The following is a 13,557-nucleotide window of genomic DNA, read 5'->3' as shown; positions in this document are numbered from 1 at the left end:
CATGGAGAGGGGCATGGTCTGTGACTCTGAGAATATAAATACGAGAGTGAGAAAGAGACCAGGAGACATTCTGTGAGGCGGTCAGCGCGGCATTTGGTGTCGGTGTGTGGCGTGGTGCCGTTTGGAGCGACCAGAGACAGTGCGGTGGTTTGGAGCAAACAGCAACGCCTCCGGGTGCAGCAGAGTGGAGAGGACTGCTAGCTTCGGCTGCAGTTGACGGAGATTGGTGTGGAGCCCTGAAAGAACCCCGTGACCCTAAATAGCCGGGAGAATTAGGGGTCTGGGTCCCCTCGACCCATAACCTTTCTTTCTCTTTCTTAAGGTTAGGGGCTTGGTGGAAGGGAGGTAAAGGCCTAAAACAAAAAAAGTAGAGTTTTAAAAAAAAGAGCACTTCAGGTGGCTTTCCAGTACACAAAACACTTTAAGGAAGAGAGTTGCCTGGCTTAGTTTGCATTTTAAAAACTTCTTCTGAGCCTGGTGGTGGCAGCAAGCCTTTAATCCCAGCACTCAGGGAGGCTGAGGCAAGCAGATCTCCTTGAGTTCAAGGCCAGCCTGGTCTACAAAGTGAGTCCAGGTCAGCTAAGACTACATAGGGAAACCCTGTCTTGAAAAAAACAAAACAAGCAAACAAAAAGTTTCTTGTGGCGACTAGATGAAGAAAAGATGACTCAGAGGTGGATGCAAGCGTACCGGGACAAATTATTTAAGAAAATGACGGTGCTTCAAAACACATTGGCACTGGTGAATACAAATGCACCGTTAAGGAGTATCTGGAGGAGCCAGCAGTCCCTGATTGTTGCAGGGTATTCGGTCACGCTGTGAACCTTTTTACAGTTGTGTGGCTCAGCTGCAGCACACATTTTAATCCAAGAGCTTTCTGCTTGAACAGGATTGAATAAAGTCAACCACAGATCAAGAGGTGAAGCAAGCAACCAGTTGACAGGAGTGAACATAGGAAAAAAAAAACCAGAGAGTAAGAGAAAGGACAGAAAGACACACGGGAAGTAGGAGGGAGGGACACTGAGTTTGAGGGGTTATTGAGGGCGTGGAGGACAGTTTCCTATTGGGGATATTGGGGGAGGAAGGTCAGCTGGGCACTTTCTCTGCCGTTCTGAGCTAGCAGCCTTTCGCCCCAGCAGCTGGCTCTTGAGTCTTCACTGGTAAAACTGAACAATTGAGATTTCGTTAAAAACAACACCTGATGATGGACTGACTCCAGCGAGGTGTTGAGAGGGTAGGAGCAACACAGGGGCACACTCAGCAACCCCAAGAATTCTTCAACGTGCTTTCCACACCAGCCTATCCTGGGCTGATGCTTTCGCTTCTGCTCTTAGGTTTCCTCGCTCAGCACCTGAGCTGACCTTGAGCTGACCTTGTGTTACCTAGAGCGACACCTGACAGTGTAGTTGTGTGATTTGCTCCAAAACTGTTCTGCTGCCTGTGGGACGGTGTGGAGAAGGTAGAGGCTGCTTCCTTCATGATTAGGGTTCTGTCAGAGGGTGACTGACAGGGGAAAGTAAAATACAGAAGCTCAAGTCATCTTCCAGGAGGTAATTACGTCTGAACTAAACCAAACTACACAGCTCTTACAATGCTAATGAGCAGACAGAAAGGAAAACACCTCACAATGTAACCGCTGAGCTTTAAGGTGTCTGAGGCCAACTCCCCGAGCTGCTACTCTCCTGGAGAGACACTTTCCCCCAGGCCTGGCAGGGGAGGGGAGGGGGTCAGAATATGAGCGACCAAAGAATTAAAAATCAGTGGGTGTTGTTTTAAAGTTTAAAGCACAAGCCTGAAAGAAGGCCAGCCAGGTGGAGACATGTCCAGCCACCTGTGGGGAGGAACCAGCTCTACTGCATTCTTTTCCTGCCCACTAGAGATACAGTTGCTAGGAAACCAGCCCCTCTCCCCAAGGACAGCCAAACAAAGGAAGCCAGACCATTAATGGTTTGGAGGCCTTCCTGTAGCCAATCAGTTCAAAACGCAGCATCCCTTTTTGTGTTTCAACCAATAGACGCTTGCCAGGCAGGAATCCCCGCCCCCCCCCCCCCCCCCCCCGCCTTCCCCCTCTCCTGCTTTGGGCACACTGGGAGGGATCAAACTCTTTAAATCACCCACCTAACCTGAGCAAGAGGCTCTCTCGGCCAGCCTCAACTACAGAGTTGAATTCCAGAGAGATCTTGTCTCAAAAGATATATAAAATGATCATATTTGAAGACCATTACTTATGAATATAGGTAAATTCATACATTTTATATGGCTTTATGGTCTATGTCCAGAGGTCTTTTGTATACAGTTTGGAGAAATGAAAATGAAAGCAAGAGTAAGTAAATCTTTTGTTTGTCTAATTGTGTATGTTTGTGTGCTTGTATGTGAATGTGTATATGAGTTCCCATGGAGATCAGAAGACAGTGATGGATCAGCTGAGCTGGCATTATAGGCAGTTGTGAGCTGCCTGACTTGGGTTTGGGGTGCCAGGAACCAAGCCTCAGTCCTCTGGAAGAGCAGCCAGCGCTTTTAATTTCAGAAACATCTCTCCATTCCCTGCATTTTGTTGTTTTTCCAAGGTGTGTGTGTGTGTGTGTGTGTGTGTGTCCTCCTGCATATCACGTGTGCCGCAGCCTGCAGAACCAGAAGAGGGCACCAGATCCCCTGGCTGGAGTTAGAGGTGAGCCACTGGACGTGGAGCTGGGAATTCAGCTCAGGTCCTCTGTTAAAGCAACATCAGTTCTTAACCGCCGAGCCCCATTTAGCTTTTGACCCTCAGAGAAAGAAGTGTACGGCTGCTTCCTTTCGTCTCACACATTCTTTTTGGTTGAGGACACTCAAAATCTATTCAGTAATTTGGCTCTGAGGCCATTCACGTTTCGCCAGCTCCCCTAATTCATAGTCCATGTTCAGATCTCACCAGCTACTTCAGCCATAATTGTTGTGGCTATTTCTGTGCTCCTCATCTGTAGTAATACAGGTTCATCAGTCATCACATTTCTTTTGTTGTCTCATTCTGGAACAGCCCCTGAGTCTGTCTTTGTCTCTCATGACCTTGTCACTTTGAAAGACTAAAACACTGACTAGTTATTTTGTAGGTTTTTGAACATGAGCTTGTCCGCTCTCTCCTCAAGTTTCAGTCTATGCATTTCTATCAGGATGCCATGAATTATTGGACCATGTACCCTCTCACAACAGACTATCATAATGGCACAAGATAACACCTATTTATCTCACATTACGAGCTAGACTTGGGCCGTGTCTCTGCCAAGACTCTCGCAGTGTAACATTACCTTTGTCCTTTAATAAATAGTCTGTGAAAGGATGTGTCAATGTGTATCGTAGAAATCCATTGCTCCCACCCAGGCTTTCACCTACGTGTTTCAGACTCACGGTTTTGCCTGAGTGCCACACTAACTCCAAAGTCTATATGAGCATAAAAATGTGGTATATAAGCATAAAATTATGCTGCTAAGACGAGGAGACACGTTTCCTACGGGAATCCACTCCCTGGAAGTCCCTGGATGTTCCCCCTGACCATCTACACCAAAAAGATGTACTCTGAAAATCCTGCTTTTTCAGATAAAGGATTGAATGAGCCTTTTGATTTTTCTCTGTGATTCCTGGTACAGCACAACTAACTACTCAAGGAAACATATTTTTGATAGATTATTAAAAGCTTTAGCAAGAATATAGTAAAAGAAAAAGAAATAATGAATCAGATTTAGTATCAGAAAGTATTATAAGAATAGAAAAAGAAATAATGGGCTCCTTCTTAAGAAAAAATAGCATAAGCAAGTACAGCAGGCTTGAGCATGCCTCCCTTTAGAGTCTTGTTTCTAAGGAAGGTTATAAATCTATAGCAAGACATATGGGAGGATGGTTGACCAAGGTGCATTTAGATTTTAATGTAAAAAAAGACTTTGGCAGGTATTTGACTTGGCTTGGAGGACTATTACAGCTCCTGACTTTCCCCTTCACTAGTCAGTGATAATGAAACCACAGTTTGAGGTTTTTGTTTCTTGTTTGTGTTGATCAGAAAGTTTCTAGGCTAAGATTTCTTGTAGGCACTGCTTTACACTTGGCTACACTTTCAAGTTAAAACATAAACTTTGTATCCTTGGTAAAAGTTTGAATGTTCTGGAAAGCATGCCAACTTTAAGGTACTTCCTTATGAAATCACTATAAAATTGTTAGCCTGACTTCAGTAAAATTATAGCAGAGTCAAAGTGATCTCAGCGTCATCTCTGTCTGTCAACTCGCCTGAAACTGTGCCTTCCTGATATCCAAATACCCTGGTTCTCCCGAGGACGCAGGGAGCCCAGCTGGGCTGGTCCGTGGCACCTGAGTTAATTTTTTGTTTGTCTGTTTTTGTTTTTTGAGACAGGGTTTCTCTGTGTAGCAGCCCTTGCTACCCTGGAACTTGTTCTGTTGACCAGGCTGGCCTCAAACTCAGAGGTTCACCTGCCTCCCAAGTGCTGGGATCAAAGGTGTGTGCCACCACCACCACCAGGAAACTTGAATCAATTATCAATGTAATAGTTGCAAAATCATGCCATCCCAGTTCCATCCTCCTGGCTACTGTTAGCAGTTTACACTCTGTGTTTTGGGGGAGAAATTTTCCTTACATCTGGATTAGTGAAATTGTAATTTATGGATTAGCATGTTATCGTTGGATTATGTGGGAGCTAATTATTTGATTTAATGTTCAAACTGTCTTATATTTGGTCAGTGGAAGCTCCTAGAAGGCAGCTGTGTCCTTCTGACAGGACATCATTCCTTTTCTTTCCTCTCTGCTACATTTTTTTTTTTTTTTTTACACACTTTACTTGGTACATTCTCCCTTACTGATAAAGATGTTGTTTTTCAACTCTTTCAACTCATCCTCTATCCATGGGCATGCAGTCTGACAGGTCTGGGCCCACGCAATAAATAAGTAAAGAAATGTAATCTTTAAAGCTTTTTAAAGAAATAGCTCAACCTTAATACATTAGATTGTGTCTAACATAACAGACACACACAGGGGCTTCAGGATGTTGCTCAGTGGTGGAGTATTCATTACTGTACATGAGAACATGTATTTTTAATCTGCAGTCATAGAAAGAACCATGGACTGTGCCAAGCCAAATAAGATTTCTTTAGTAATCACTTTGACTCAGCCAGCCTGGATGACTGCAGTTCAGTCATGGTGATTGTGCTAAGTCGTGGTACATACATAATCTGCCGAGTTAGAATAGGCATACAGAATCAAGGAGAAAGATCTCCTTTACTTTGCTCTGGGGAAGATAACAGTAACAAGGACCAGAAACACTGGACATCAACGGCTACCCTAGTGCAAGATTCACAGCTGAAGTGACACCCTCTGCTTCTCATATTCTCATACAGTGCAAAAGGCAATAAGACATTGGCTCTCCAGTGTGATAATCCTCATGCCCTAAGCTTTTCCTGCCACTTTGAGAATAGCTTCACAATTTGATTTTTAAAGGTTTACTGTGTGGTGTGTGTGTGTACTTGTGCTTATGCACATATATCAAGTGCCCAAGGAGGCTAGAAGAGTGTACTGGGTCCTCTGGAGCCCGATTACAAGTAGCTGCAAGCCGCCCGACATGGGTACTGGGAAACAGACTCTGGTCCTCTGGAAAAGCAATACATGAGCTTAGCTGCTGAGTCATCTCTACAGCCCTGTGAACTGAGCAAGTGGCTTCCTTGTATGCAGTCACAGAAGGCTGTTGAAATACTAACCAGCTCACCTCCTCCACACTTCAGGCAGGAAGGACAAAGAGAAAGGTTCATGCCTAATGACTGTGTTTCTTTTTATCTTATCAGTAAACAGAGGTTTTCCTAAAAGCTCTGAACCCTCCCCATTAGACTTCTGAATACTGTCTAGAACTGGAACACAACCCCAGCTACAAAGGGAGTGAGAAAGAGTCATTTGCCTGGGTACTTTGCCACACTAACCAGAGTAGGGCATACATTTACTATATAAAGGAAGAGAGAAGTGATCCGGAAGGGCAATTCACATGGTCTGTCATTGACTTCGCCTAAATGAATGCCTGTGAAGCCCTTATGTCAGGCTCTGTCATTACTCATAGCTTCAGTTGTTTTTGCAATATATCTTTGGCAAAGGATAGGGGGAGCCCTAACTGTCCCTTCCCTAAGTTGGAAAGGCATGTTGTAATCAGATGTCAGCCCCTGGGCCAACTCTCAGAGAAACCAGGAAACAGGCTGATTGTGTCTTTGGGAATCTTTCCTTGCTCTCCGTTCAGAAGATGAGTGGGGTGTGCTGTGGTTTCTAAACTGAGCATGTGTGACCTCGGACCTGGGGGCCAAAGGGTGAAGTTTTTTATACCCATTGGCACTTGCAGCACATTGCCGTGGCATTGCTTTGCTCATTTCTCTTTTCTTTTCCTCTCAATTTATGTGAGTTGAAAAATTCCTGTTTCCTATTCTTTTTGTAAAAGTGACTAATATATGTTTACCATGTGTGAAGTTGTTTTCTTGTGCTTTTTTCTTTCTTCTAATCTTCCTTTTTTCTCTTTTGTTTCTTTCAACCTTCCTTTCCCCCCTCTCTCTTCCTCTCTCTCTCTTTCTTTCTTTTGGAAAGAGTCTCATGTAGACCAGGCTGGCCTCAAACTCTTGCCTGGGAGATGATGGCCTTAAACTCCTGATCCTCCTGCCTCCACGTCCCTAGTGCTGGAATTGGGAGCATGTATTACCACACCCAGTTATACAGTGCTGTGCATGACCCCAGGCCTCAGGCGTGTACCACAATCACCAAAAGAGCAACATCCAAGCCCCATTGTTCTCATGTACTGTGAACAATGGGTGACACGGCTTAATGCACAGGGATGACTTTGAATTCCATGCCGCATTCTGTATCTAACTTTCCTACCACAGCGCTGCATCTTTGAGATCTATAAACATCAAGCCCAGAACACCTTTCGATTGCTAGCTTATATCCCACAACCTAAAATCCACATTTTATGCAAACTCCCTAGTAAGGACTGAGTTCTGCCTCATTCATATGCTGAAGTCCCATCCCACCCTACCTCACACCATAAACATACTCAAGAGAGGAGCATCAAACAGGGAAGTTAAATGACTTCCTTTGAATGAGCTGAAAACCCTGGGTGAAGAAATTGGGTGAGGTTCCAGTGCTGACTCAGGCCCTTCAAAGGGAAGGGCTACATTTAAACGCACGTGCCAGTAGGACTCAAATTCATTGTGACTAGTGTCTTCACGAGAACACAGCAGGTATCTGCAAGCAGGGAGACAAGGCTGTGTGAGGACATAGGAGAGGGGGGGCATTAGCCATCCAGAAAGGCAAGTTTCCAGAGAGGAAAAACCTGTTTGCATTGATCTTAGATGTCGCTATTTAAAATACATTTTTTTTCCTCATGTTTGCATGTCTTATAGCCTTTTATGCTGACTGGTTCATGTGTGTGCATGTATGATACACTTCCAGCCTCAGACACCACTCCTCAGGAACCGCCTATTCTGCTGTTTAACAGTCTCTTCATGGGCCTGGAGCTTTCGAGTCAGCTAGACTGGCTGGCCAGTGGGCCCCTGGGATCTCCCTGTCTGTCTCCTCATTGCTAGAATCACAAAAACGCACCACTGTGGTTGGCATTTTATTTTTTTGTTTATTTTTCTCTATAGCCTTGACTGGCCTGGAACTCAATATGTAGGTCAGGCTGGCCTTAAACTCACAGGAATCTGCCTGCCTCTGCCTCTCAAGTACTGGGATTAAAGGCGTGCGCCACTACCGCTACACCTGGCCATCCTCCCAGCTTCTGGCCAATCCACAAACATTCAGTTTTGTGAAGCTAAATTTGTATTGTTAAAACCATCCAGCCTATGTATTTTATTGTATTTTAGGCAGCTCTAGCAAGCTGCTACATTCCATGACACCCAGATTCTTACTTCTGAAAAGTTCTGAGGTCAACTGAGTGTTTGCTGGGAAGCTGACAAACACGCACAGTGGACCATAGGGCTCCTCCTTGCTGCCCTCCATGAGAAACCGGGATTCGAGTACTGTGGGATTCTGAGTCCTTCACTTTGAACCTTGGTAACTGAAAGCCTGGCAGGGAGAAGAGAGGACTTCTGTGCCCCAAAACATAATAGTTGGTTGAATGACCCAAGACATAGGCTGGTTTCACTGTTTGGGTTACAAAAGGCAAAACAACACCATTGATCCTGATGTGTGCGTTAGCTCTCAGACAGGCCAGAAAGAAATCCAAATTGCCAAAGCAGTTTTCAGAGAGCTTTGTGGCAACCTCCTAGGGTTAACCTGTGAAATTGTTATTTCTTAGGTCAAACTGGTTGAGCACAACGCCACTTGATCCAACTAATATAGTGAGAACTATTATTGGGTGGTGTTTGAAACAGGGTTTCTCTGTGCAGTCCTGGCTGTCCTGGAACTTGTTCTGTAAAACAGGCGACCTCTAACTCAGAGATCTGCCTGCCTCTGCCTCCTAAGAGTTGGAATTAAAGGCATGCGCCACCATGGCCTAGTTGAAAAACATATTCTTAAGGTGCTTGGGAGCTGGCTCAGCGGTTTCACACACTGGCTGCTCTTCCAGGACCTGGTTTAGTTCCCAGCACCAGGTGGCAGCTCACTGCCCTCCTTTACTCCAACCTCAGGGCATCAACACCTGCTTCTCACCTCTTGTAGGCACCAGGCGCACACGTATTACACACACGTTCACATCGGTAAAGCACTCACATACATAAAACAAAAATCAGTGTCACATTTTGAAACTCCTCTGTGGAGATAAAGGCATTAGAATAACATAGTTCCAACCGTCACCTGAGTGGCTTCATGCAGCAGCCGATGAAAACAGATGCAGAAATCCACAGCTAAACATTTAGACAGAGCTCGGGGAATCTTATGGAGGAGGGGAGGAAGGATTGAAAGAGCCAGAGAGGTCAAGGACACCACAAGATGACCTTCAAAATCAACTAACCTGGACCCATTGGTGCTCACAGAGACTGAACCACCAAGCGGAGAGCGCCCAAGGGATGGTTTAGCCCCTCCCCTCCACATACGCAATAGATAAACAGATTGGTTCTCCTGTGGGACCTGTAACAGCAGAAGCACGGGCTGTCTCTGGCTCTGTTGCCTAGTTGGGCTGCTTCTTCTAGCCTCAACAGAAGATGAGCCCAGTCCTACTTGGTATGGCAAGGCGGTTGATACCCATGGGACCTCTCCCCTTCTCTGAGAAGGAAGGGAGGGGGAATAAGGGGAGGAAAGGAGAGGCGAGAAGGAGAGACTGGGAAGAGAGGAGGGTGAGGAACTTCCTACCTGTATGTAAAGTAAATTAATTAATTAATGAAAAATAATGCAGTTCTTCATACATGTATTATTCAAACATGTATTATAGCATTGTAGATGGACACGATGCAGAAGAGCAGTTGAAGCAACCCCAGCACTGAGGAGCTCATGGCTGCACACCTCCGTACGACTTGGCGTTGTGAAGAGCCCTCCGAGCACTCCCCTCACCCTGAGCCTCCACAACCTTCCTCAGGAAGGCTTCCTAAATTCTCATTTACGGGGGGGCGTCTTTACGAGAAAGGAAACCAGTTTGCATTTCCTCGCAATCTTTACCTTTCGGCGTAAACTACATTCATTGAGCAATGTGACTTTGGAGTTGTGAAGTCACTTCTAAATGTCCCTACTGCGCCTTGACCCTCTGCTGGAAAAACTCCAAAGCTCCCAGAAACTGCCCCTCCCTGGAGAAGCCCCGCCCTTTGCGACTGCCCAATAAAGGCCCAGACTTGGGCCCTCCGAGCACTCCGAGCGGCCTCCGGGGAGGAAGTTTTGGAGAGCTTCTGTAAGTAGCCACACTTTTATTCCGGATCCCTCTCCTTTTGCTCCTCCTTGTCCCAACCCCTTCTTCCCCCGCGCCGAGCCTCTAGAGCCGGGCTGAGCAAGCGAGCGCTGGAGGTACCCCACCCCGCCGGTGCTCAGGGGCCCCGGGGCTCTTAGCAGTTAAGGAGTCCAGGATCGCCTTGCAGTCCCTGCAGGTTCTTGGAGAGATTCGGGAACCGCGTGCGGCGGAACCGCCAGCACCCAGGAAGGGCTGGCGAGAGTCTGCAGGGTTGCTAAATGGAGGCGGAAGAGAAGAAAGACGGAGTGGGGATTTGCTCATGCAAGTTAAAAAAAAAAAAAAAGTGCTAAAGAGCTAGCCCAGCATGCTGGCCGGGACAGGCAGCCAGGCACTGCACCAAGACCCTTTCCTAGGGGTCCTCCTCTGCCGTTTTGAAAAGAGCGACGGAAACGTAGGGTCTTAAAACAAAACAAAATGGAAACCCGCCTGTGAAGGTGGCTCTGCGGGTGAATGTGAGTTCGATCCCCGAAACCCACGGGTGGAAGGCGCGAACCACCCACGCCCGGTGGTCTTCCGAACTCTACCAACCCTCAGTGACACGCGTGCGCCCTCACCCACACACCTGATCATGCACACACAAAGTAATGATAACAAACTATTCCCCCCGCCTGTTATCCCAGCCTGTGCAAGGAAGAGGATAAAGGGGTCGAAGACAACCTCTGCTCATAGTGAATTTAAGGCCAGCCTCGGCTACACAGTAATGCTCTGTAATCAGGAAAACAAACAACAAATCGAACTCAGAAATACAGGGTAAAATGATAGATTCCAGAAGCTGAGAAGGGTTAGAAGTCTTGGTAAACGGGCTGAGTCAGACAATACTAATTCAAAACAAGCAGATTTCAAAGGTCTCATCATAAAAGTGGAAGTTCAAGAAGGTGATGAGTGTGTTAGGCTCGCTACATTGCATACACTGTGTGCTACCAAGGTAAGTTTTGGTTGTTTTGGTTTTTGTTTTTCAGTTTAAAAATCTTACTTTTATCCCGGTATGGTGGTGCACGCCTTTGATCCCAGAACTTGGAAGGCAGAGGCAGGCGGATTTCTCTGAGTTTGAGTCCAGTCTACAAAAGGAGTTCTAGGACAGCCAGGACTGTTACACAGAGAAACCCTAACTCGAAAAACAACAAAACAAAACAAAAATCTTACTTTTGTGGGGTGCGGTTGAGGCTGGAGAGATGACAGCAGTTAAGAGCACTTGTTCACCCACCCATGTGTTCAGGAGAGGATGGGATGAGAGCCTGAGCTTCCTGAACCTCTCTGGCAAACAGTGAAAAATAAACAGGAAGAGCTGGGCTTTGGACTGGCCGGCTCACCGCCCTCCAGCCAGGGTGTCTCCAAGGGTGAGAGGGACATAGTGAAGCTAGCTAACTGGTCAGCCGTGAGTGCTTATCTGAAGAATTCACTGGGGTCCCCCGTTACGATGGGTAGCTCTGCACAAAACTCCTTAAAGCACAGCAGCTTTGTCTGTTGCTGTTTTTTTTTTTTAATTTTTATATTAATTACAGTTTATACTCTTTGTATCTCAGCTGTAGGCTCCTCCCATATTTCCTCCCAATTCCACCCTCCTTCCCTCTTCTCCTCCCATGCCCCTCCGCCAGTCCACTGATAGGGGAAGTCCTCCTCCCCTTCCCTCTGAACCTAGTCTATCAGGTCTCATCAGGACTGTCTGCATTGTCTTCCTCTGTGGCTTGGTAAGGCTGCTCCCCACTCAAGGGGAGGTGATCAAAGAGCCAGCCACTGAGTTCCTGTCAGAGACAGCCCCTGCTCCCCTTACTAGGGAACCCACTTGGATACTGAGCTGCCATGGGCTACATCTGTGCAGGGGTTCTAGGTTAACTCCATTCAAGATCCTGGGTTGGAGTATCAGTCTCAGAAAAGACCCCTGTGCCCAGATATTTTGGTTCTGTTGCTCTCCTTTTAGAGCTCCGGCCCCCTCCAGGTCTTTCTGTCTCCCCCTTCAGAAGTTAAACAGCAACAAATCAAGTAATCCAATTAAAAAATGGGATACAGAACTAAGCAGAATTCTCAATAGAGGAATATCGAGTGGCAGAGAAACACTTAAAGAAATGCGTAACGTCCTTAGTCATCAGGGAAATGCAAATCAAAACAACCCTGAGATTTCACCTTCATGAATCAGAATGACTAAGATGAAAAACTCAATACATGCTGGAGAGGATGTGGAGAAAGGGGAACCCTCCTCCATTGCTGGTGGGAATGTAAACTTTTACAACCACTTTGGAAATCAATCTGGCGCTTTCTCAGACAATCAGGAATAGTGCTACCTCAAGATTCAGCTATACCACTCCTAGGCATATATCCAAAAGATGCTCAAGTACACAACAAGGACATTTGCTCAACCATATCTGTAAGGTTTTTCCTGGAGGCAAGTTTAAACCAAATGGTTAGTTGATTTCCCTGCTGAACTGAAAACCAGAGATGAGGTGGAGCATCGGCGCCCCCCACTGGCAGTGAGGCCATGCTTCTGTAGGAAAAAAAGGGCTAGGCTTTGGTTCCCTGTGTTTGAGGCTTTTCATGGAGATTTACTCCAGGAGAGAGGCGAAACAACAGGACTTTGAAAGCCCATTAGTTGTTTAGTGTCCTAGAGAAACTCCAGCATGGCTGGGACAGAATTTGTCAGTACACATTTTCTTTGCCTTGAGAGTTTGTTTTAGACTTTTTCTACGTCCACACACCCGAAGTGAATACAATGACGCTTGACAGGAAAGTTGTGGGAACAAAATGAGATCAGACATGCTTAGCATAATACCAGGAAGCTCTAGATGGATATGATAAAAGTATACTACGATCGATGATAACCGGGCTGTGTTTTCTGGCCCCAGTGCTATGTTGTAGTCAGATGGTCACTGACTACAGGTTTCCCAACTGTCTTCTAGGTACATCAGGATGGTGCAGGCCAAGAGCTGGACCCTGAAGAAGCACTTTGAAGGCTTCCCTACTGACAGTAACTTCGAGTTGAAGACCACTGAGCTCCCACCCTTAAAAAATGGAGGTGAGTGAGTGTGGCAGGGGCTGTCAGCCAGCACCAGCTGTCTAACCGAGAGTCCCAAAGTTTGGCTACTATAGGCTGATGGTTCTTTGCAGGAGTCACCCAGGCTCAGTGGTTTCATTCGTCTGTCTAATGACAGCAGGCTTCCTGTTGGGGTCAGGCTGCAGTTCCCCCGTGAGGCCTTCCTGACCCAGCAGATTGGGTGCTTTCCTTGTAGAGGATCTAAACAGCTGGAGGTTGGCAAGCTCCAGTGTTCAAGAACCTTCAAGCTTCTATATTACATAAATTGCTTTTCTTAAAAATCCATGGGTTGGGGGCTGGAGAGATGGCTCAGAGGTCAAGAGCACTGGCTGTTCTTCCAAAGGTCCTGAGTTCAATTCCCAGCAACCACATGGTGGCTCACAACCATCTATAGTGAGATCTGGTGCCCTCTTCTGGTGTGAAGGCAGAATGCTATATAAATAAAAACTAAATCTTTAAAAAAAAAAATCCATGGGTCAAGCTGGACACGGTGGGTCATGCCTATAATTGCAGCACTTGGAGAGGCAGAGGCAGGCAGATCTCTGTGAGTCTGAGGCCAGTCTGATCTACAAAGTGAGTCCAGGATAGCCAAGGCTACACAGAGAAGCCTTGTCTCAAAAATACCCAAAACAAAACAAAACAAAATAAATCAAA

General features: G+C 46.3%; 1 protein-coding gene across 2 annotated transcripts in view; it reads left to right on the top strand.

Annotated features, from left to right (window-relative positions):
• Ptgr1 (prostaglandin reductase 1) overlaps positions 1-13,557 on the top strand; it is a 37,127-nt gene that overhangs the window by 7,745 nt on the left and 15,825 nt on the right. The window contains exons 1-2 of one of the 2 annotated variants that reach the window (XM_021651792.2): positions 9,675-9,821; positions 12,770-12,885. In XM_021651792.2, coding sequence (XP_021507467.1) covers positions 12,780-12,885 — 106 coding nt within the window. In that variant the 5' untranslated portion in view covers positions 9,675-9,821; positions 12,770-12,779. Of the gene's footprint in view, positions 1-9,674; positions 9,822-12,769; positions 12,886-13,557 lie in introns of those variants that run through there. The other variant, XM_060381136.1, reaches the window with a different exon arrangement.

This window comes from Meriones unguiculatus, chromosome 3 (genome assembly GCF_030254825.1).
Source record: "Meriones unguiculatus strain TT.TT164.6M chromosome 3, Bangor_MerUng_6.1, whole genome shotgun sequence".
Taxonomy (NCBI): Eukaryota; Metazoa; Chordata; class Mammalia; order Rodentia; family Muridae; genus Meriones; species Meriones unguiculatus.
Note: the sequence above shows the minus strand (reverse complement) of the source record. Positions and strands in the feature narration are given on the sequence as shown.